The sequence below is a fragment of the Psittacula echo genome, assembly GCF_963264785.1.
Source record: "Psittacula echo genome assembly, chromosome: Z".
NCBI lineage: Eukaryota > Metazoa > Chordata > Aves > Psittaciformes > Psittacidae > Psittacula > Psittacula echo.
In genome coordinates, this window is record NC_137742.1 from 12,415,666 (window position 1) to 12,436,730 (window position 21,065).

General features: G+C 45.4%; 2 protein-coding genes across 2 annotated transcripts; one reads left to right on the top strand and one right to left on the bottom strand.

The window, feature by feature from the left end:
- Positions 1–1,326: 1,326 nt before the first annotated feature.
- ARHGEF39 (Rho guanine nucleotide exchange factor 39) lies at positions 1,327–13,325 on the top strand (the record flags this gene model as incomplete). Its single annotated transcript, XM_080637138.1, has 9 exons — positions 1,327–1,334; positions 3,699–3,883; positions 4,473–4,567; positions 4,978–5,098; positions 6,160–6,278; positions 7,874–7,944; positions 8,757–8,885; positions 12,118–12,347; positions 13,233–13,325. The coding sequence occupies exons 2-9, from the start codon at positions 3,737–3,739 to the stop codon at positions 13,323–13,325; spliced, it is 1,005 nt and encodes a 334-aa protein (XP_080493264.1). The 5' UTR covers positions 1,327–1,334; positions 3,699–3,736.
- Positions 13,326–15,971: 2,646 nt separating this feature from the next.
- MRPL17 (mitochondrial ribosomal protein L17) lies at positions 15,972–16,962 on the bottom strand. Its single transcript, XM_080638055.1, has 3 exons — positions 16,717–16,962; positions 16,568–16,636; positions 15,972–16,485 (listed from the first exon to the last, which is right to left on the bottom strand). The coding sequence occupies exons 1-3, from the start codon at positions 16,888–16,890 to the stop codon at positions 16,213–16,215; spliced, it is 516 nt and encodes a 171-aa protein (XP_080494181.1). The 5' UTR covers positions 16,891–16,962; the 3' UTR covers positions 15,972–16,212.
- Between the last annotated feature and the right edge of the window lie 4,103 nt (positions 16,963–21,065).

Genomic DNA, 21,065 nt, shown 5'->3' on the forward strand with positions numbered 1-21,065 from the left:
TTCTCCTCGATGCTGTTTGAGGCTTTCTCTGCTGGTTGATAATGTTCGAGGCTTTCTCTGCTAGCTGATGCTATCTGCTGCCCTGCAGTTTCAGCAGAACAAAAGTAACATCATGGAGTGAAATGCTCTTGACACTGGTATGCTCTTTGGCTACAAGAACCCGCTTCTTTTTGTCCCCTTCTAGTGCACAGGACTGCCCATAATAAGAAGATTTTCCCTGACCAGATTCCCAAAGGTCCTAGGGTAAAGAAAGTTTCTGTATTAAGTTCTCCTGCTCTTTAGTTATACATGGGAAGCCCCACTTTGGGAAAACAGCTTCTTTTCATTACGCATGACCTTTATTACAGCAGTTACAGTGGGAGTTGCTTTGCCAAAGAGCACCCTATGGATTTCCCCAGAGCTAATTAATCTTTCCAGTGACACATCCCTCCAGAAGCAAACCCAACATACTCAGCTCTGTTAGAAGCCTCAGCAGCTGAGTTGCTCCACAGAAGCCAGCTTTGTTTGTCACACATTTGCAACCTGCTGTAGGGAAATGGGAAGGGTTTGATGTGTTTCAACCACAACTGGGTTTTGACTTGCCAGTGGCACCAGATGATGAGCTTCACCACCAGCTTCATTGCAGAGAACCCAATAAGAGCTTGGTGGCCACCACTGGCCTCAACCTCAGCTCACACCTTGGCCTGACTCCATCGAGCCCCAAGCCCACCATGCTGCCTGCTTGCTCCTCTCACCTGATGACGATGCATTGGCTGCGGGGCCCGCTGCCCCGGTGGCCCAGCATGGCATGGTAAGCCCGGCTGGCCACAGCGAAGATATGGGGCGGCAGCGTGCTGGTCTCATGGCACAGGTACTGCTTGGAGACCTGCGGGGAAGCGGTGGCAGGCATGAGGTGAAGGGGTTAGAAGGCAGCAGGGGTCTGCAATTGCGGGCCGCGGTGGGAGCTCACCTCTCTCCCGTACAGCGGCAGCGGCCGGAAGGGGTTCATGGCGATGAGGATGTCCCCGACATCGGTCTGGCGGAGTGGGAGAGCCCGTCAGCCGAGCGCCCGCAGCCGCCGCCCCCCGCCCCGGGCCCCGGCACTCACATAGACCTGCTGCCGCAGGAACCGCTCCCGCAGCCCGCCCAGCAGCGATGCCTCATCCAGCTCCGCCAGCGCCGCCAGGTCCCCTCCTAACCCGGAGGCCGGGCTCCGCTCCCCGCGGGACACCATGCCGGCCCGCTGCCCGCCACCGAGCTCTCTCCCGGCACAGCAGGGACCGCCCCGCCCCGGGAACGCCCGACGGGGCGGGGCCGCCATTTGAACGCGGGGCGGTGGCAGCGGAGACCTGCAGGTAACGGGCGGTTGGGTTGAGGCGGCCGTGGGTCCCGTTGAGGGCCTCGTCCGCCCCTCCGGAAGGTCCTGCCTCGGGTCTGGGGGCACCCTCAGTGGGAAGGCCGCCAAGGGGCGGTGGTGAGGGGCACCCTCAGGGGGAAGACCGCCTTGCGGCGGTGGTGAGCCGGCTTAAAGCAGGCAGGAAAGGGGGAGGACGGCCCCGCGGCCTCTCCCACATGGTCCACCGGCCCCAGAGGCGGCCTGTGGAGCTGCCCCATGGGGTGGATGATGCTTCCAACACACTAAGAGTGGCTGTGCTGCCGTAATAAAAGGAGGGGTTTGGAGGGTGTTAAAATTATGGTTTTAATACCAGAAATAGAATCCTGGAATGATTTGGTTTGGAAGGGACCTTGAAGCTCATCCAGTTCCAACCCCCCTGTTACAGGCAGGGACACCTTCCACTAGAGCAGGTTGCTCCAAGCCCTGTCCAGCCTGGCCTTGAACACTGCCAGGGATGGGGCAGCCACAGCTTCTCCGGGCACCCTGTGCCAGTGCCTCAACATCCTCATAGTGAAGAACTTCTTCCTTATAGCCAATCTAAACTTTCCCTGTTTAAGTTTTAACCCGTTACCCCTTGTCCTATCACTACAGTTCCTAATGAATAGTCCCTCCCCAGCATCCCTATAGCCCCCCTTCAGATACTGGAAGGCTGCTCTGAGGTCTCCACGCAGCCTTCTCTTCTCCAGGCTGAACAGCCCCAACTTTCTCAGCCTGTCTCTGTACGGGAGGTGCTCCAGTCCCCTGATCATCCTCATGGCCTCCTCTGGGCTTGCTCCAAGTCCTTGTTGTGTTGGGGACACCAGAACTGTACACAGTGCTCCAAGTATAGGGAATATTGCTAATGGGGCATCGTAGCGTAATTAACTGTATAGGAAGCATTCAGTGATTTCTATTCCAACTCTGAGAATGGAGAAGCAGGCTGGAATGCTGCTGTCCCTGTAGTATTTTCTAATCTACCCCCGGGCTTCAGAGTAAAGGTAATACATTTTAGAATAGTGGAAACGTTTGCGCTTCCTTATGTGAGCAGGAGACAGTCAAACCTGGTATATTTATTTTTATATACATATATGTGTGTGTGTGCATTTATTTATTTATTTATTTTAATTATTGCTTGCTAAAAGAAATCTGGCCTCAAAATGAAAATAATGGCTTCAATCTACCGTGGCTAAAGGTGCTCTGTGAGTGATAGCGTTTTAGTTTATTGCTGGTGAGTACTTCTGCACGCTGTCACTAAGCTCTGGCATGGTATTCCCTGCAGGGGTGCTGGGTCTACCCTGTTTGATGAAGACATGGCCTTAGCTAGGCCTGTGGTTGTGTCATGAATGAATCTGAGCATAAACCTCTAGAGAAGCTTCTGCTGCTATAAAATGCTGCATATGCCTCTCGCTATCTAGGCTTCTGCTAATTCATTAAACAAGTCTTGATATTAATTTGATGTGAAGCTTTTGTTTCAGACGTTTGTTTAGGTATCAAATGTCTCTGGAAGGCTGTATTTGACAAATTTCCTTCCCTATGGTGACACATCTTCATGTATTGGTATATCTCATTCACACATGGATGAACTTTTGTGAAGGTAGTTCATCTTCCAGAGAAACTCCAGGCTCCATGCCATGGGAAGTGTGCAACAGCCTGTGCTGCCTTTTGATCAAAAGGCAGAGCAATATTTAACTGGTGCCGAGCTAACACATGCGTCTTCCTTTGAGGGAGGTTAGCAAAAGAGGGAGTGTTTTTCTCTGTAACAAAACATGATGCTCTTGCAGAAGAGAAGAGCAGCAGTGAAACTGGTCACTAAGTGGATAGTGTGATTCACAGCAGTTACTGAGTTTCTCTCACCTCAAACCACAAAATACTGTTAGAAAATGACAATGCAAACCACTTGTTTCTTGGAAACCTCCATGGGAAAAAAAGCAAGAATGTCGTCTTTCTTTCTCTTTCCTCCCCAAGACAAATCTTATGGCTGCTTTCTGCTCCTACCCACAGTACCTCTTCCACCCACTGACTTCCTTGGGCTTACAGAGAGTTTTGCACAAATAATGGGGCAGAGCTCAGGAAGCAGTGGTTTGTGAGTGGGATTGTGTGCTTGAGAATTATTTATAGACATATTGTAATGTACTGCTTTTGCTTTCATGGTTTGGTCTTTCTTACACTGCTCCTTTGGTTGATGTACCTGTGGGTAGGAATGTAGAAGGAAACTGTTAATACTGGTTGCTCACAACTAACTTCTCTTCTTTCATAGCAAAGTGAAGAGTTCGTAGCTCAGAATCCTACCCTGCACCATAAGGTTTTTTTTTTTGTTGTGTGTCCATCTCTCTTGGCTCATCAGGGTCAGTTACCTTTCTGTATATCAGCCTTGAGGTTGTCATGGGTGACTCATCCCTGCTGTTTATGGCTGGAGCAAACCCTGTGGAAGAGCAGAGGGCTCGCTGGGAGAGGAAGCGCAGCCGGACAGCCAAAGAGCTGCTGGAAACCGAACACAGATACCTTGAGCAGCTGGATTTGGTGGTTACAGTAAGTATTTTAGTCCCTTCTGGATACATGGGTACCTTCAGGCAGCATGCACTTTTTTGTGTTGTTGTGGTGAAGGTCAAGAGCAAGACTTTGAGACATTTCTACTGCATGGGACAACATGGGGCTGAAAGTTGGGGGTTTTTGTTGTTTCTCTTTTACCTCCTCTGTAATATCCAGTAGCTCAGGGTACTGGCCCCATGGCTTTGGTCTGTACACAGACACAAATCTTTAAGTTTTGACTGTATAGGGACTCATCTTAAGATGCCTGAGGTGTATGAAATGCAGGTGCATAGACAAGACAAAGACTGATAATGAACAAGGTGGTGAAAAGTGGATGCACCTAGGAATACTGAAATAGACTCTTATTAGTGCTGTAGTACTGTTCCACATGTTTACAGTTATGGTCAAATTTACCAAGAAGGATTACATCTGATGATAGAGATCTTAGGTAGGATTCACAATATTCAATATCCTTTTGAGTTAGAGAGTGTGCAGGCTGCAGCTCCTTGCTTCTGCTGTGTACCATGAATAACTTTTGAGGGACCTGTGAATTCTACCTGTTTGAAATTCTTTCTTTTTCCCTACTTAGTTTTTTGTGACAATTTTAAAGGCCAAAGGGACGCTGAAACCTGCTGTGTTGGAAACCATATTTGGACCCCTGGAATCCATATGTTCGGCCAGCCAGTAAGTGAACACACTGATGTGATTCCTGTAATTATATGGGGAGGACTCTATATTGATGAGAAAGTAAGATTTCAGGAAATAAAGCTACCACCTTGTAAAACAGGCATTCACTTATAGCACTGCTAGCCTTGGTGGCACTTGCAGGTGTACCCAGGAAACTGCTGATCTGTATTCACATATCTGGATGTCCAGTTGCTCTCTGGAGAACAGTTTAAACCCAGTAAGTCTGCTCTGTGTTATTTTTAAGCAATGTTTTCTGTAGCTTACTCTGTGACCACCAAGCATGTATTTGGCACATAAACCAAGCTGGAGGCTAACAAAGAAAGGTCAGAATAGAAGTGAACCAGAGGGAGCTGTGAAAACGTCATCGGTAACGTACCCCTCATGGGCTCTCATTGCTCCTTGTGCAGTGTTCTGGCACTTCACCTGGAGAGAGGGAACCTGGGACCAGGACTGGAAAATTTCTGTCAGAATCTGGAGCTTTATGGCCACTACATTGAGAATTTGGAGCAGGCAAATAAAACCTTGAAGGTAAATATCTTCTTTATTCTTCATGTACTTTCTCCCCTCTGTCCATTCTGTGAAACACCTACATCCTCCCCTTTTTCTTCTGTTTCTGGAGTGAGCAGCTTTCTTTCCTTTTTCTGGTCTGCTGCTATTTTCTCAGACTTTCTTCCATAATAGAATGGTGAAAACTCTCTTGATTTAGAACTTCAAATTTTTGAACCTTTTTTTAGATGTCTATGAACATATGTGTGTGCAAACACTGAGCCCACCTTTCTCAGAATTCTGTATTTACCCGCACTCCTCCTTGGCTGGCAAACCTGGAGAGCTTGCAATGGGAACACTACAGGACAATGATCTCTTTCTGGAGAATTATCAGGTCGTCTAGTCTTTCCCACTACCATTAATGGTATCCTAACAGTGGGGTTTCCTTTTCCTTGTAATTTTTTTCTATGGTAGAAGAAAAAAAATTTCCTTCACACTTACCTTTCCAAATACAACCTGTCATCCAAGAGATTTCAGAAGGATGTATTTTTATTTCAAAGTCCTGACAGCTATATCTGGAATTTAAACCACCTGACTTACAGTTTTTGTCTGTGATTGTTCCTAGCTGCAGGATGTACTGAGATGTTTCCCTTCTGTCTGTTTGGTTGCATAAATTCCCACTTTTGATTTCTCAAGAGAAAAGGCCATTTTGGATACTTGCCTTTAGGTGATGGGAAGCAAAGGTTGCTTTGGCTTGAAAGGAATGGCAGAACCACAGGTAGACTCCTTGTTTCCTATCTGAGTCAACCTTCCCTTTTTCTTTATTTCCATTTTCTGAGTATACTAGCTGTGCATGTATTCTCAGCAAATGCAGCAGGTTTATACTGCCGTGCATATATGAAAAGGGGATATCACTTCAACTACCCACTAGAAATGGTGGCCAGGGGAAGGGAATGGCTTGCCCAAGGCCACAAAAGAAGTTGTTGGTGCTTCTGTCTCGTACTGGAGTTCTAAACTCTAACAATTCCAAGCTCTGGTGCAGACTAGAGCACATAATTCTCTTTGTAGTCTGAAAGCTAATATCCCTTTTATGCCGCACACAGGAGCAATTGAGGAAAAATAAGTCATTCCGACGGTTTAAGAAACTCCAAGAGGCTCGACCTCAGTTTCAAGGGAGGAGGCTAGAGGATCTGCTTCCTTTGCCCCTGCAGAGGCTGCACCAGTAAGTAAACAATTCTGAGTCTTCAAGATGTTGGTATAAGGAAGGAAAAGGGAACATAACAGTGTATTGGTTGCATGAGAGGTGAAGTTGCTTAATGTGTCTCAAAATCTGAGCCTATAGACAGCAATAAAACAGACCTAAGACATGCCTGTAAAGTGGAGTCAGTATACATGGAAGGGAGATGACACAGAGAGGTAGCTGTGTTTAGTGCTGGCTCCAAAGCCATTCATCTAGCTTTTGGGTAGAAATGAAATGGAGGCTTTCTGTCATCTTGGTAAGCTACTGAAGTAGGCCCTGAACAAAGGCAAGCTTCTGAAGTGCTGCAGAAGTAGTGCTCTCACTCTGCTTTTGTGTGAGTTGCTGACCTGAACCTTGTAACTTCTCCCTTGCAAATTGTTACTTTTGGAGAGAGATAAGATTAATGAGCTAACCAGGGAAGCTTTTTTCCCCTCCCTGGTTTTCAGGACCATATGCTTTCCTCAAATTTGGTACCTATTGCAGTTATCTGAGCCTGGACAGACCCAGCCTTGATTGCTGTATTCCGCCCCTTGAGGCATCATCTCTGCTTTGAAGAGGCAAGCTGCCTGCACAAGGGTAGTGCTGCGTGCGTTCAAGGACAGCTCGCTCTTGGTGAGAGTAGGAGTTGTACAGAGCACAGGTAGTTTCCTGGCAACCCAGCTGCTGCTACTATAGATCAAGTAGCTGCTCTTAAGCATGGCCTTAGCTGCACTAAAGCAAATTTGAGAGGCTGAGAGCCTCATTTCTTTGAAAATAATTAGGAGTGAGCATACAACAGTCCTTCAGGTAGCTTTACACAACCTTTTTAATCAGCTTGGCAGATACAAATACTGCCTTTTGCTTTTCCTGTAATTCTTTGGAACCTTCCTTTAATTTGTAAAATAGCAGGATGTTTGTTGCTGTCCAACTGTTTGGAAAAATTATGGCTTTTTAAAAGAAGGTCTAATTTTTTTCATTAATCAACTCTTTTGTGTTCAAGTGTTTTTGAAACCCTGTTACATATACTGCAGGTCATATGAGTTCTGCCAGTTCATGAATCTATTCAATGTGATATTTCTTCTGTCAGTTCAGACTGAAAATAACTTGACTTTTATTGAGAGAAAGCATTTGCAGAGATCTGATGCCTTCTGGTAAAGACTGGAGAGGAAAAAAGAAAAAGGGATCTCCTAGTTCTTATAGAAATGCCTTTATATTCTTCTGTGGGCAGGAATCATGCTATGAATGCTACTATTCAGACATTAAAAAAACCTAGTTGAAAGGGGAAATTGACAGTTATTGAAGGCATTTTTATGTGAATTCTAAGTAAGTCTCATGAACTTCAATAGTATGTGAGGTTGCTTTTATCAGATTCCCAGGAAATGCCTAAGGTTGCAAATGTATATAATACTTCGGTTAATTCAGGTGATAACTTTGAAGATTAAATGAATGTAGTTGAAGAATTGTGACAAAATATTGGTTGGTTAGGCTTAGAGGTGTGTACTCCATCTCCTGGTGGAGGGTTGTGCATCATTCTGTCACTAATACAAGATGCTGCTGATGCTGGTATCTTTAGGTGATATAAACCTGCTTTCTCTCAGGTACAAGCACTTCCTCAGAGACTTGTTGGAGAACACCAACCCAGACAGCCCTGAGTACCAAAAACTTGCAAGTATGATTCTACCTGTAGATACTGGCACTTTGATCTGTGTTAGCTTCCTTGCTAATAATACTTGAATTCTTATCTTCTGTCTACTTCCACAGGAAGAAAAATCTTCCTCTCTCTGGGATTCTAATGAATTACTATTTCCCTTCTCCATTTTAATCAAGGTGGCCCTGAGAACACATTGGGAATAAAAGTGTAGTGTAACTGACTGGGTTAAGTGGCCTATGGGTTAGGTTAGAAAAATGGCAGCTCTTTTTTAACAGTGAGGGTGGTGAGACACAGGAGCAGGTTGCTAGGGACCCTGTGGATGTCCAATTACCAGAAGTGTTCAAAGCCAGGTACGATGGGGCTGTGAGCAACCTGGTGTAGTGAGAAATATTTCTGCCCATCACAGGGCATTTGGACTAGATGATTTTTAAAGCTTCCTTCCAACCCCAACCACTTTGTGAATCTTGGGCATGTGCCTCGATTTTCTATAACAGTTCATGACCTTCATGCTGTATTTACTAGCAGTTAACACCACTTATGGGCATTTTTCCTGTTTCTGCTTCCAAATCCAGGAAATTATTCATCTGTCTAATGTTTCATTGTCAAATAAATGTTGGGGTTTTTTAGAACTGCAGAATTGTTAGTGGGAGAGAGGCCTCTGGAGGTCATCTAGTCCAATTCTCTTGCTGAAATTACTGAATAAATTTATTGTTGATACTTGGTTTACAACATTTGCTTCTTAATTTAATTTTATCTTTTCACAGCAAGATAGATAAGCAGTAATACATACTCACTTATGATAACCTCAGAATATGCTGCTATAATTTCAGAGGCTGTGAAATCTCTTTCTCTGGTATCTCAGTGGGTACAAGACATCATTCATAAAAGGGAGAACTCATTGCAGCTACTTCGCGTTCAGAAACTGCTGAAAGGACAAAAGATACAGATTTTGACTCCAGGTGGGCCTTACTGACAGCTCTGTTTTAATGCTGCCAAGATAGAGATATGCTTGCCTTCATGTCTGACTCAACTCATATTAACCAGTTTTACCCTTTTGCCCAAATTCCATAGATAGGGGATGAAGGAATATAACTAATAATTCAAGCACTTTTTTTTAAAGTTAACAATTTTTGAGTAAGTATAAGCAGCAGCTTAATTGCCTGACATTCACAGAGGGGGTGCTGATAACATGTAGTTAGAAAGTTTGTAACAGCACTCTAAGGAGGTCAGGAGTGTAAGTCCTGGGTGAGAATGAAAAACAGACGTTAAATGATTTTTGAAGAGTGTAAGAAGTGGTGGTGTTCCTACCGCACAGCATGAGCCATAGATTCATGAGTGTCAAGAGCCCAAGAACTTTGGTAGTTTTTACCTTAAGGTACAAGCTTCATAGACTTCTGCTCATACTCTTCACATGAAGAATCTTCTTTTATCTGCAGGGTTAAACTGTGCCTAAAGTCAGATTGTTTGTGTTAATAGCTGAGATACATAAAGTGATATCTAATTGGTTAACAGGTTTCTTTATGACCTCTTGTGCAACTGGGTGTGCTTCATGCCCAGAGCACACTCCAAGCTACGTATAAAATATTGTGAGAAATGTTCCCAGCCTGGGCAATTATGAAATGGTGACTTGGTGCTTTGCCAGTTCTGTCAGGAAACACTGCTATTGCAGAGGTCTTCTTGAAAGAGTCCCGCAGCTGGACAGGAGTGTTAAAGTCACTGTGTGTAAAGGTCTCCAAGACACACTTCCAGGTATTTGTGAATGTGGTTGTAATTCATACATGTGGATTTCTTCATGAAGACATCTACTAGTAGGATGGGTGAGACAAACAGAAAGGTGAAAGTAAGAAAATGTGTGGATTGAGACCAAAGTAGTTCAACAGATAAAGCAAAAGCCACACGCACAAGTAAAGCAAAATAAGGAATTCATTCACCACTTCCCATCAGCAGGCAGGTGTTCAGCCATCCCCAGGAAAGCAGGGGTCCATCATGTATAGTGGTTACGTGGGAAGACAAAATTCCATCACTCCAAGCATCCCCACTTTCTTCTCCTTTCCCCAGCTCTTTATGCTGAGCATGACATCATATGGTATGGAATGTCCCTTGAGTCAGCTGGGGTCAGCTGTCCTGGCTGTGTACCCTTCCAACTCTTTGTTCACCCTCATCCTGCTCACTGGTGGGGTGGGGTGAGGAGCAGAACAAAACCTTCATGCTGAGCAGTGCTTACCCAGCAATAACCAAAACATGCCTGTATTGTAAATGCTGTTTTCAGCATAAATCTGAGACAGCCTCATACCAGCTGCTATTTGTTTGAAGAAAATTAACTCTATCCCAGCCAAACCAGCACAGGTAGAATAAGAGGATATTTATCAGAGGTTATCATTCTTAAAGATGCTTTGTAAATGGGCATATTAATTTACAGTTCTCCTTCCCATTCTTCTTGGAATCCTCTTGGCGATCCTAGCTGAAAGTAAGCTAACACAGGTGTGCTGTGCTTATACTGAGCATGAGCATGTGTGTGGGTGCCTGTGCACATTGGGGTAGTGCTTAAGTAAAAAGGTAAATCAGTTATCCTGAATGACAGAACTAATAAGATAACCCCATAATAAAATACCCAACCCCATAATAATATAACTAGACCAGAGATGACCATCGTGTGAAAGCTTTGGGTCCACATTTTAGTTTGTCTCTGCATATTCCAAGACATGTAGTAAGGCAAGTATTGAGGGTCTATAGACACCTTTCCATTATCTGGGACAGAGAACTGTGTGGCTGTGTTTTCCATTAGCTGGGGTAAAATAGGTATTATTGGATGTAAGAAGCAGAAAAGTAAGAGGCAGCTGGGGCTTGGTAGTTTTGGCCCAGCTGTCAAGAAGCAAGCTAGCTTTTACCAACCATTAACATTTCATCCTGTTACTAGGACAGAAGAGGTGAGAAAACAATGCTATAGATTCAGATAAAAGGGGTAGCTTTGGAGTTAGGTGTCTCCCATTTCACTGTGTCTCTGAGACATACTGCTCCTAGTGAAAAGAGACGCTGCTCTCCTTGCTGCCTTGCACATACAGGGCAAATACAGTCTTAGCCAGAGCTGCCTCCTTAACATAGCACACTATTCTGTTATCCCTAGCTTCCACAGGGATATTTCCTTTCCCTCCTTTCACAAGAATTTCTTAAATTGTGTGCCCCTGGGATTTCTAAACATAAATCTGTATCCCAAGACTTCCAGCACAGACCAGCTCAGACTGTTTGCCAGGGAGTCTGATCATAACTTAGGTTGAAGGAAACAGTTCCTAGTCCAGCACTATGCTGCTAACACCTTCCTTCCACTTGTTTTTTAAACTTGGACTGATTCCTGCACCTCACCTTTCTCAGTTTCTCATTCATATAAGAGGAGTGGTTCCTGTGGAGTAAGCTGAGCAGGGATTCACTTGCCTCTGTGTCCTGGGGCTGTAGCATACTAAGACAAAATCCATAACTGAAACAAAATTGTATTGTTTTCTAAAGGCACTTCTTAGCTCAGCCAGAATGTCAGGCCCAGAAAACAATGGCTGAAATTCCCCGTCAGGTGTTTTCCAGACTAGGCCAGATGGCAATACCTTATTATTATGGCTAAAGATTTTTATAAATATTCTTACTGGCAGTTGTCTTTATAATTCCCTTAAGTTAATGGCTGTCTCGTACAATAATCCTCCTCACTAGAGGCACTGCTTTAATTATTCCATGTTCTGTAGATGCCATTTTTGTGTCTTACAAAATTGCGGATTACACCTATGTTTATCAAACTGTTTTGATTTTTTTCCCCTGTCAATTTCTCTGCCTTTTGTTTTAATGCAAATCATGTCATGGGTAGCTGACTCTTCTAAGATGGCTTATGTTAATTTAAAGGCATGCATGCAATTTCAAACTATGTTTTTGTTCTGGTCTCTTTACACAGGCTTGCATATCATAATTCCTTTTAATTAACACAGACATAACTTCAGTCTGCTCCTCCTATACTTAAAGTTTTGGGCTTATAGCTGCTTCCGCATTGGCGTTGTCACTTGCCATAGTTGATACTCAGCGCCTTCTAGTGGCTGGAATTGTAATGGTAATCTACAACAGTAGCTCATTGTATTCCGGTTTGTCTCATTACATCGGTTTTTTGACTTTTTTTCTGACAACTGTTTTCTGTTTTTATTTCCCTCACATGCCTAGGGCGCTGGTATATCCGGGAAGGCTGGCTTTTGGTGGTGCCTTCGAAGGGAGAAGAACTGAAGCGCAGGATGTTCTTCCTCTTTTCTGACGTCTTCATTTCAACAAAGCCCTGTCACCCACTGCACCCACTGAATTCAAACAAACTGGCATGCCAGGCTGTCTACCCACTTCACCGGTGCGTAGTGGATAAGGTGTTTGGCCACACGCAGAGCCAGGGAGGGCTCCTCAGTGTAAGTATTCCTGCTTCTGCCTGGCAGAAACATTAATGGAGTCAGGCATGCAAAGTAGGTCTCTGGCTGTTTCAGCAGCAGCAGCACTGAGATGAAGAGGGTGGTGACAACGGTAAATGCAATGAACTAGTCTGGGTTTGGGCAATTCTTCTCTCTTGGGTGATGTAGGTCTTTTTCCCTTCATGGTGTAGGCCCTCCTGAGCACTCTGGGGTACAGATTGCTGGTTACTTCACTTAGGTCAGGTGAGGAGGTCTGATAAGACTCTGAGGTGCCCTCGTCAGAGCCACATTTTGGGGAGACAGCCCCTCAGTCACATGACAATGAATATGTAGAATTACTTTGACTGTGGAGAAAATGCAAAAAGGTGTGGGTATTAGCTCAACAGATATTGCTTGTGCATCTAACTCCGAGGACTGCAGGGTCTTTGACTGGGACTGATGCCTTGGGTAAGAGTTTCCAGTTCAAGTCCTCCTGGGTTACAGTATCTGGGGGCTGTTGTTATCTCATTGCTTGTGAGCTAGGACAAGGAAGACAGCGGGCAAGCTGTGGTGGTATTGGAAGGACCCCTAGGGGCAGCTTGGAATACGACAGAAAACTGGATAAACTGCTGCTAAGAACTATATGCCCACTTCCTAATACCCTGTTAAGTCAAAATCAGCTGTCACCTTTGGCTGCAAGGAAGGCACAAGGCTGACAGTGGCTCTGTACTGTGCAGTGTCTGGCCTCTCCCAGTACCAGTGCTAAATTTTTCTATCTGGGAAAGAAGATGGGGAATCAACATGCAGGGCTGAGTTGAATTCAGTGCTGATAGCTCTGTTTTTATCAGAGCTGCTGCCTTGGTAAGGCATGACATAGGGTGACACCAGATTCTGTTTGCCTTTCAGCTTTCCTTTCCACACAAGACACTGTTGTTGATGTCCAGTGACCAACAAGATATTAATGACTGGTATCAGAGTCTTGCAGCTGCAGTCAGGTAGGGATCTATTTTCCAAAGGAGAAAGGGGCTGAGGGAAGGGGGTGGAATATAAAAATGGTGATACGGACTTGTGTATTTGCATGTATTACATGGTTATGAGGCTGACAGAGAAGACCTGGCTCTGGCAGCTAGGATACAAGGGAATACTGGGAACAGATTTCATGTATGAACAGTGAACTTCCCCTTTGTTCTTCCTCTACAGGCAGCTGAAAGCTTGACTCACTCAAGTAGAAGACAGAATGGCAGGATAGTCACCTCTTTTTGTAGAAACCTACACAATCTTAGGAACTGTTCAAGGACATATAATAAGAGAATGCATTTATAGGGACTACCACTGTGCTTGTGAGACTGAATGAATGCTTTGTCAGCTGTCACCTTAACACAGATACTGCAAAAAATAGGTATGTGCACTGAGGATTTGTATATAAAAAATCTGTATCATGATTTTTCCCCAGTGTGGCTTACAAGCTTCTAGCTTTTCTATGCTTTTTTTTTTCCCCACCCCTCTTACATTATTAATTTAAGGACAAGCGTGAGAATATCTGACTTGTTTTCCCTCATTAAATATTTTTATCCATCTGTGTTTCTAAATCAGTGTTTTCACGTTTATTTGTCTACATATATTTCTACCTGCTCTTGCTACTGGGTCCTTTGATCAAAAGGGATGTTTTGGAAAATGGTAACATGAGCTTAACACTGTATTTTCAGCTAGTACGAGAGGGCCACAGCCATATTCCTCCCTTGGTGTATTTTCATCATTCACACCCTTGAGTTTTCTACCAAAACAGTTTCACAGTTATTGTCTCTCCTCCTCTAAGAAAGCAGGCAGACCAACGGAAGATCTTTCAGTGGTTAAAATCCTACCTCTCAGATCCTCATCAGTCCCACAGAAAAGTTCATCTGCTGAACTATCTGAAATAAACTGGTAGGTAACATAGACATAGGTGACATAGGTTTATCAAACAGCATTCACACTTCTAACCTGAATTCTGAGAAATTACGCAGATGAAACAGCGCTTGCCTTTGTTCTCCCTGGTATGCAGTAGCCTTGAAATGCTAAAATGAAAAGCTCAAGCAGCACCTCTGCTTCTGAAGCACGCAGAATATCCCCAGGGGTCTACAGTCAGTACTCTGGGTCTTCAGTAGCTGGTAATGTGCTAGGTAGGATTCAGCTTATGAGGCTGAATTTAAGGAAGAAATATACATAAGGTATTCTTGAGTATTTTGTTAAAGCTTCAGCACAGAACTGGTGTTGTGACTGATCCTCTTTAACATTGCTGTCTGCAAGATGGACAGTGGGATTGATGCATCCTCAGCTAGTTGGCTGATGACACCAAGCTGTGTGGTGCAGTTGACATGCCGGAGGGAAGGGATGCCATACAGAGGGACCCTGACAGGCTGGAAAAGTGGCCAGTGCCACCCTCATGAAGTTCAACAAGGCCAGGTACAAGGTCCTGCACCTGGACTGGGGCAATCCCAAGCAGAAATACAATCTGGGTGGAGAATGGATTGAGAGCAGCCCTTGAGGAGAAGGACTTGGGGGTGTTGGACGATGAGAAGCTCAACATGAGCCAGCTTCAGTGCATGCTAGCAGCTCAGAAACCAACCATATCCTGGGCTGCATCAAAAGCAGCATGACCAGCAGGTCAAAGGAGGTGATCCTGCCCCTCTGCTCTCATGAGACTTCACCTGCAGCCCTGTGTCCAGCCCTGGGGCCCCCAGCACAAGATGGATGTGGAGCTGTTGGAGTGAGTCTAGGGGAGGCCACAGAGATGCTCCAAGGGCTGAAGCACCTGTGAATCAGGCTGAGAGTTCGGTTTGTTCAGCCTGGAGAATGGTCTAAGCAGCCTTCCAGCACCTAAAGGGGGTCTACAAATCTGGAAATGGGCTTTTTAGAAGGGCATGTAGTGACAGGACAAGAGGGAATGGATTTGAACTGACAGAGGGGGGATTTACATTAGATATGAGGGAAAAGTTCTTTACCATGAGAGTGGTGACACACTGGCAAAGGTTGCCCAGAGAAGCTGTGGCTGCCCCATCCCTGGCAGTGTTCAAGGCCAGGTTGGACATGGCTTGGAGCAACCTGCTCTAGTGGAAGGTGTCCTGGCCCATGGCAAGGCATTGGAACTGGATGAGCTTTAAGGTTCCTTCCAACCCAAACCATTCTATGACTTTGAATGATGTGGCCGCTCTGCAGCAGTAGAAACTTGGCTCATCTTTTCTCTTGAGTCACAGAACATCTGTTCGAACAACTGCAAGGTGGGCAACTTCAAGGTCATCAGGAACATAAAGGTTGAGGTCTGTCAAAGTATCACTGCTACTAGGTTTAACCATTTTTTTCTGCTTAAACGGTATCACACACCTATTAATTTCTCACTGGAATTCATTAAAACAGAAATGGTACTGTGTAAAACAAAGTGTCCTGATGGTTTTTGTTTTTCCATACAGCTACCTTACTACACAGAATCACTCATTTGTCTTGTGAAACTCAACGAGTAAGGAACCAAACATACTTGGTGGTGTGGGGTTTTTTTTGTGTTGTGTTTTTTGTGTGTAGTTTCTCGGAGTATTTTTCTGCAGAAAGTTACCAACTCATGTGCACAGGAATGTAACCCAAATAGAAGCAAACTCACTTTTGAACAGAGTTTATTTACAGAGAGTGTATCAATCATTAGGGCTCCCAGCTTCATTTCCTTCTCTTGCCAACACTCTATTCACACCACATGAAGAAGCAAGCACCTCGTGCTTCCACCATGGCAACTCAACGGTAGTAATCAACCTTCAGAACATCCTCCCTCCATACACTCCAGGATGGCAACTGGCTGGTTGTTGCATGGGTTGCTGATGCCAAGCCCCATCCCTAGGCACCCAGGGGCAGAGGGGGCTGCCTACACCGGGGTGCCCCCAGGGGCCTGTGGGGCTGCTGCCTGCTGCATGTCCTCCCTGTAGCCCTTCAGGAGCTGGTTCAGCAGCGTTTTCTCACTGTCGCAGCGCTGGCGGATGAGCGGTGGAAAGGGGTTTCCCTTGAGCTCGATGACTGCCATTTTGGCACGGTCAAGGCCATCCCGGTTGGGGATATGCAGCATGCGGGTGTAGTTGCCGGAGTGGGGCTGGAACCGGGGTGCCAGCACCTTGAACAGCTTGTGGATGAGGTCCTTCTCCTGCGGGGCAGCACACTCAGCGCCAGCACCGCGGCTGGAGGGGGTGAGGAGGGATGTGGGGTAGAAGGGGATAGGTACCTACCGTCAGCCAGAAGTCTGCCATGCGCATGGCGCGCTCGTTGGTGTCCCCAAGCTTGGCGTACTCGATGAGCTGTGAGTGAAAACAGGCAGCGCCGTCAGGGCCCCTGGGCCGCCTCCTCCAGCCCGACCCGTCCAGTCCCCTCCGCTCACCTTCTCGGCGTAACCCCTCATCTCGTCGGCCCGCGCCCAGGGCGCCTCGATCCGTTCGTGCCGCACCAGCGCCGTCACCAGGTTGCGCAGCAGGTCGAGGCGCGACCGCGGGCCCAGCCCCAGCCGCCGGAACACGCGGCCATGCGAGATGGCGGCCGGCACCGACAGACGCATCCCGCCGCCCTCACGGTCCCACCGGCCTCGGCCCGGGCCGACTCTCCGCCCCGGGGCACCGTGGGACGCAGCGCCCGGCAGACCCCGCGCTGCCGCGCTGCACGACGGGAGCTGTAGTTCCGTGACGACAGGGCCGGCTCCGTGTTGCTGTCCCTGAGGCGACGCGGCGGCCCCGCGGCCAGGCCGTGCCGGCGGGGGGGCAGGGTGGGCTCTGAGGAGAGGAAGGAGGGCAGCCGGTCTCCGAGGTGTCCCCCACCGCGGCTGTGATGGGATGTGGAACACTGCCCTCATGGGGTCTTTGTCTTATTCCCTCCTTCACCCCATACTGGTGATGGGGGTGCCAGAGGAGCTTCAGACCACTGTATCGCATCCCCGTGCTGTGCAGGAGCTGTGTATACCGCTGCATAGGGTAAGGCTGGATCCCGCCTCATGAAACCCTCCTGGGGTGCAGGAGCCGCCACATGAATTGTGGAGATGTGTGTCTGTTGTATTTACACAAACTGGCCCTGTTCTGCAAGAGCTCGTGTCCACATGATGAGTTTCAACAAGTGCAAAGTCCTGCACCTGGGTTAGGGAAACCCCCAGTATGGATACAGGCTGGGAAGCAATGGGATTGAGAGCCCTGTGGAGAAGGACTTGGGGTACTGGTGAATGGAAGATTTGATATGAGCAGGCAACGTGCGCTTGCAGCCCAGAAGGCCAATTGTATCTTCGGCTGCACCAAAGCAGTATGGCCAGCAGGTCACGGGAGGTGATTCTGCCCCTCTGCTCTGGTGAGACCCCACCTGTGTTCAGCTCTGGAATCCTCAGAACAGGAAAGACATGGACCTATTGGGAGAGGGTCCAGAGAAGGGCCACAGAAATGATCAGAGGGCTGGAGCACCTCTCCTATGAGGAAAGGCTAAGAGAGCTGGGCTTGTTCAGCCTGGAAAAGACTCCGGGGCAACCTACCTTATTGTGGCCTTTCAGTTCTTATAAGGGGCCTTTAAGAAAGATGGGGAGAGACCTTTTAGCAGGGTCTGTTGCAACAGGACAAGGGCTGATGGTTTTAGACTACAAGAGAGGAGATTCAGGCTGGATGTGAGGAAAAAATTATTTACAAAGAGAGTGGAAAACACTGGCACAGGTTGCCCAGAGAGGTGGTGGATGCCCCATCCCTGGAGACATTGAAGGTCAGGCTGGATATGGCTCTGGGCAACTTGATCTAGATGAAGATGTTTCTGCTCATTGCTGGGCGATTGGACTGGATGAGCTTTGAAGGTCTTTTCCAACCCAAGCTATTCGTATATCTATGGTTCTATGTTTCAGTACTCCTGGCAATGTAATTCAGCTCCAAGAAAAACGCTGAAGAGCGGCATAAGGAGATTTTCTGCTATTTGTTTCCTCAAGCCAACATTTCTGTGTTTTGAAGGATTGTAACAAAAGGAGCTACCAACAGGGTAAGAAAAAATATCTTTGTTATTATGAATACAGCATAAAATCACAGTCATTTTATACACATTTTAGTATTTCATATATAAATAAAGTGAACAGTATAGTTACTGGAATGTGTAATAGGAACGAACATAAGGATTTTAAGTGACATTAACAAATTCTTGGGCCCCACCCCCATCTTTTGTTGCTTCTCTGGGGCTTAGCATATTAACTCTACTTCTAGAAAGAAGGTTACTCGAGCTGTGATGCCACCAATAACTCCAGGCATTACCTTAATTCCATTTACAAGCAATTCTCCTCTCATTTTCCTGATTTAGCCTGTGAATTCTGTGTCAGTATCCCCACATTGCAAGAAAGATTAATCCTGCATGTATTTGACACAGCATTGAAAGAAAACATTTTCCAAGCTTTATAATTTTGTTAAACTCATTAACAATCAGCATTTTCCCATCACTATACACTCTTGCAAATGTTTCCATTAAATATATTTCTAATATTAAAATAACAAACTCTTTTATTATTCTTCTGCTTATAACTTGATGTCTCAACATCAAAATAGTATTTCTTTCTAATAAAATTATACATAGTATTTATATGAAACAAAGTTGTGCATGAGCCAAGTAATGAAAGTAGGCATGAGCGTATGTGTTTCTACCTTCTGATTTTGGATTCTTGGGGGAGTTTGTTATTTTTGGAGCCACAGAGTAATAAATAATTTATAAGGTAATGACTTCCCTGGCTCCCGGGTAACTAGCTTAAGACTGGAAATGATTCCCCTACTCTGGCTTTATGAAACTTTGGGTATGCTGAAGAAAATGGCACTTTCCTATCTGTGTGTCTTTATCCAGAAATCTTCATTAAATGTTTCTGATACAACGTGTTATGAAAGTTATCATAGAGTGAGTGAGGAATAAAATGAGAGAGGCCTATGCAAGGATCCTAGCTGCATACAAACGGAAGGCTGAACCTTCCCAGCCAGTTCTTCTCTGAGGGACTCTCCTTGCTGGAGGAATTCCCATGTCTTCTTGGGTGGATTTAATCTCTACCATGATGTCTCCTCTTTGCTGCTGGGACTCAGCCAACAGCCTGGGAGCAGGGAGTCTGGAAAGAGGAGGGTGAAGTACAAGGACAAAACCAAGGGGCACTTTCCTCCATCTTTTTTGATGGAGTAAGCACGTCTGTTGGAAACTGAGCTCTAAACTGTGAAAACCAATGATGCAAACTCCAGAAAGGGAAGTTACTGAGGTTTCCATTCAGAAAGGCATGTGAATATATGCCGTGTTCTATGTTTAAAGAGTCTGTAGAACAGCTTTTTCTGCTTATACTGTGCTTACAGCGAAGCAAGCATTTTATCTACTTTTCTGGCCCAGTCTCAGAATTTCCCTTCCATACTTATGCTCAGCAGGGCAACCGTCACCTACCCGTGAAATTGATGGTCAAACTGTAGGAACTTCTCATTTGGTATTTGTCTATATTTGGAAAAGCAGAGCTTGGAACTAAAATAAGTGCCTTTTTTAGAACGCATCTTCTTGTGATCAGGAGTCAACAGAATTTAGTTGGTGTGTAGGAAGCAATTCATCAAACTCATTGTTCAGTATCTGATGGTCAAAAAACCCTGCAGCTAACAGTGCTATAGAGGGAATCAACCTTATCCAGCAGGTGATGGGGTGTGGTGGTAAACAAAGGCGAGAGTTACATTATTTGTAGGAGTTACAAATATAACATTTGACATTTAACTAATTTACTTAAAATTGCATATTCATGATTGATGTTATTTTTATCTATTTGCCCATGTAAAATCAAGAAAATCAGTAATAAATGCCTCAGTTTATGCTGTCTTAGAGGTTTCTTTCAGCCTGCTGCATATAAGACCATCCCTCTTTTGGCCACAGGTTCCTTCCCCAAGTCTTACTGATGTCTTTATTATGTGGTTCACAAGACTGCTTGGATCTGCAGCTGCTGGCCAAGGCCCTCCCAGAGGAGAAGCCCAAAGACCACAGGGGTAGAGCACTACCACTTTTTTTAAGCTATCCCAGTGACTTAGTCTTTGCTTTGTAAATATTGAAATATGTATAATTTGAAGAGAAATACAGAACATTAAGGGTCTTAAAGCTAATGCCCTTGCTTGTGGCATAGTGATAGCAACAAGTTGAGAAACAATCAGAGGAATTAACACATTGTCTTAAGATAATATACGAAAGATAGGAAAGATCTAGCTAGCCAGCTGCTTATATAGCATGACTTGTACCGGTGGTGTAGAGATTACACCAACTGCCTTTTGGCCTGGAAATATGGAAGAGAATCCAAACCTTTACAGGCTATCTTTAAAGGGCTCCTTCTATTTTTACGTGTACATATTCTGTTAGAGCAAGCCCTGAAAAACATGGCAAAATAAGAAGTTTTTCTTTTCATTTGTAACATGGACATAAGCCAGCACTAAACATACTCTAAAAGTAGCAGCTACGCAGATACAACATAGAAATTTTGTGCTTAATATACTCCTTTATCTTCTAAGCATGGCAAAGTCCTCAGCAGCTGTCATAATCCAAAAGAAATGGTAACATACATCATCCACGAGGTATGATCTAACTTGTGCATCCAGTTTTCCAGTGTAAAAAAAAGGGCACTCTCGCTCATCCCTCTTCACAAATATGGGATCCCATGTGCAGTACCTCACCTCTAGCCATCCTTGTACTGGTTGAAATGTTCTGTCATTTGCACTCCTGCACCTACTCATACTC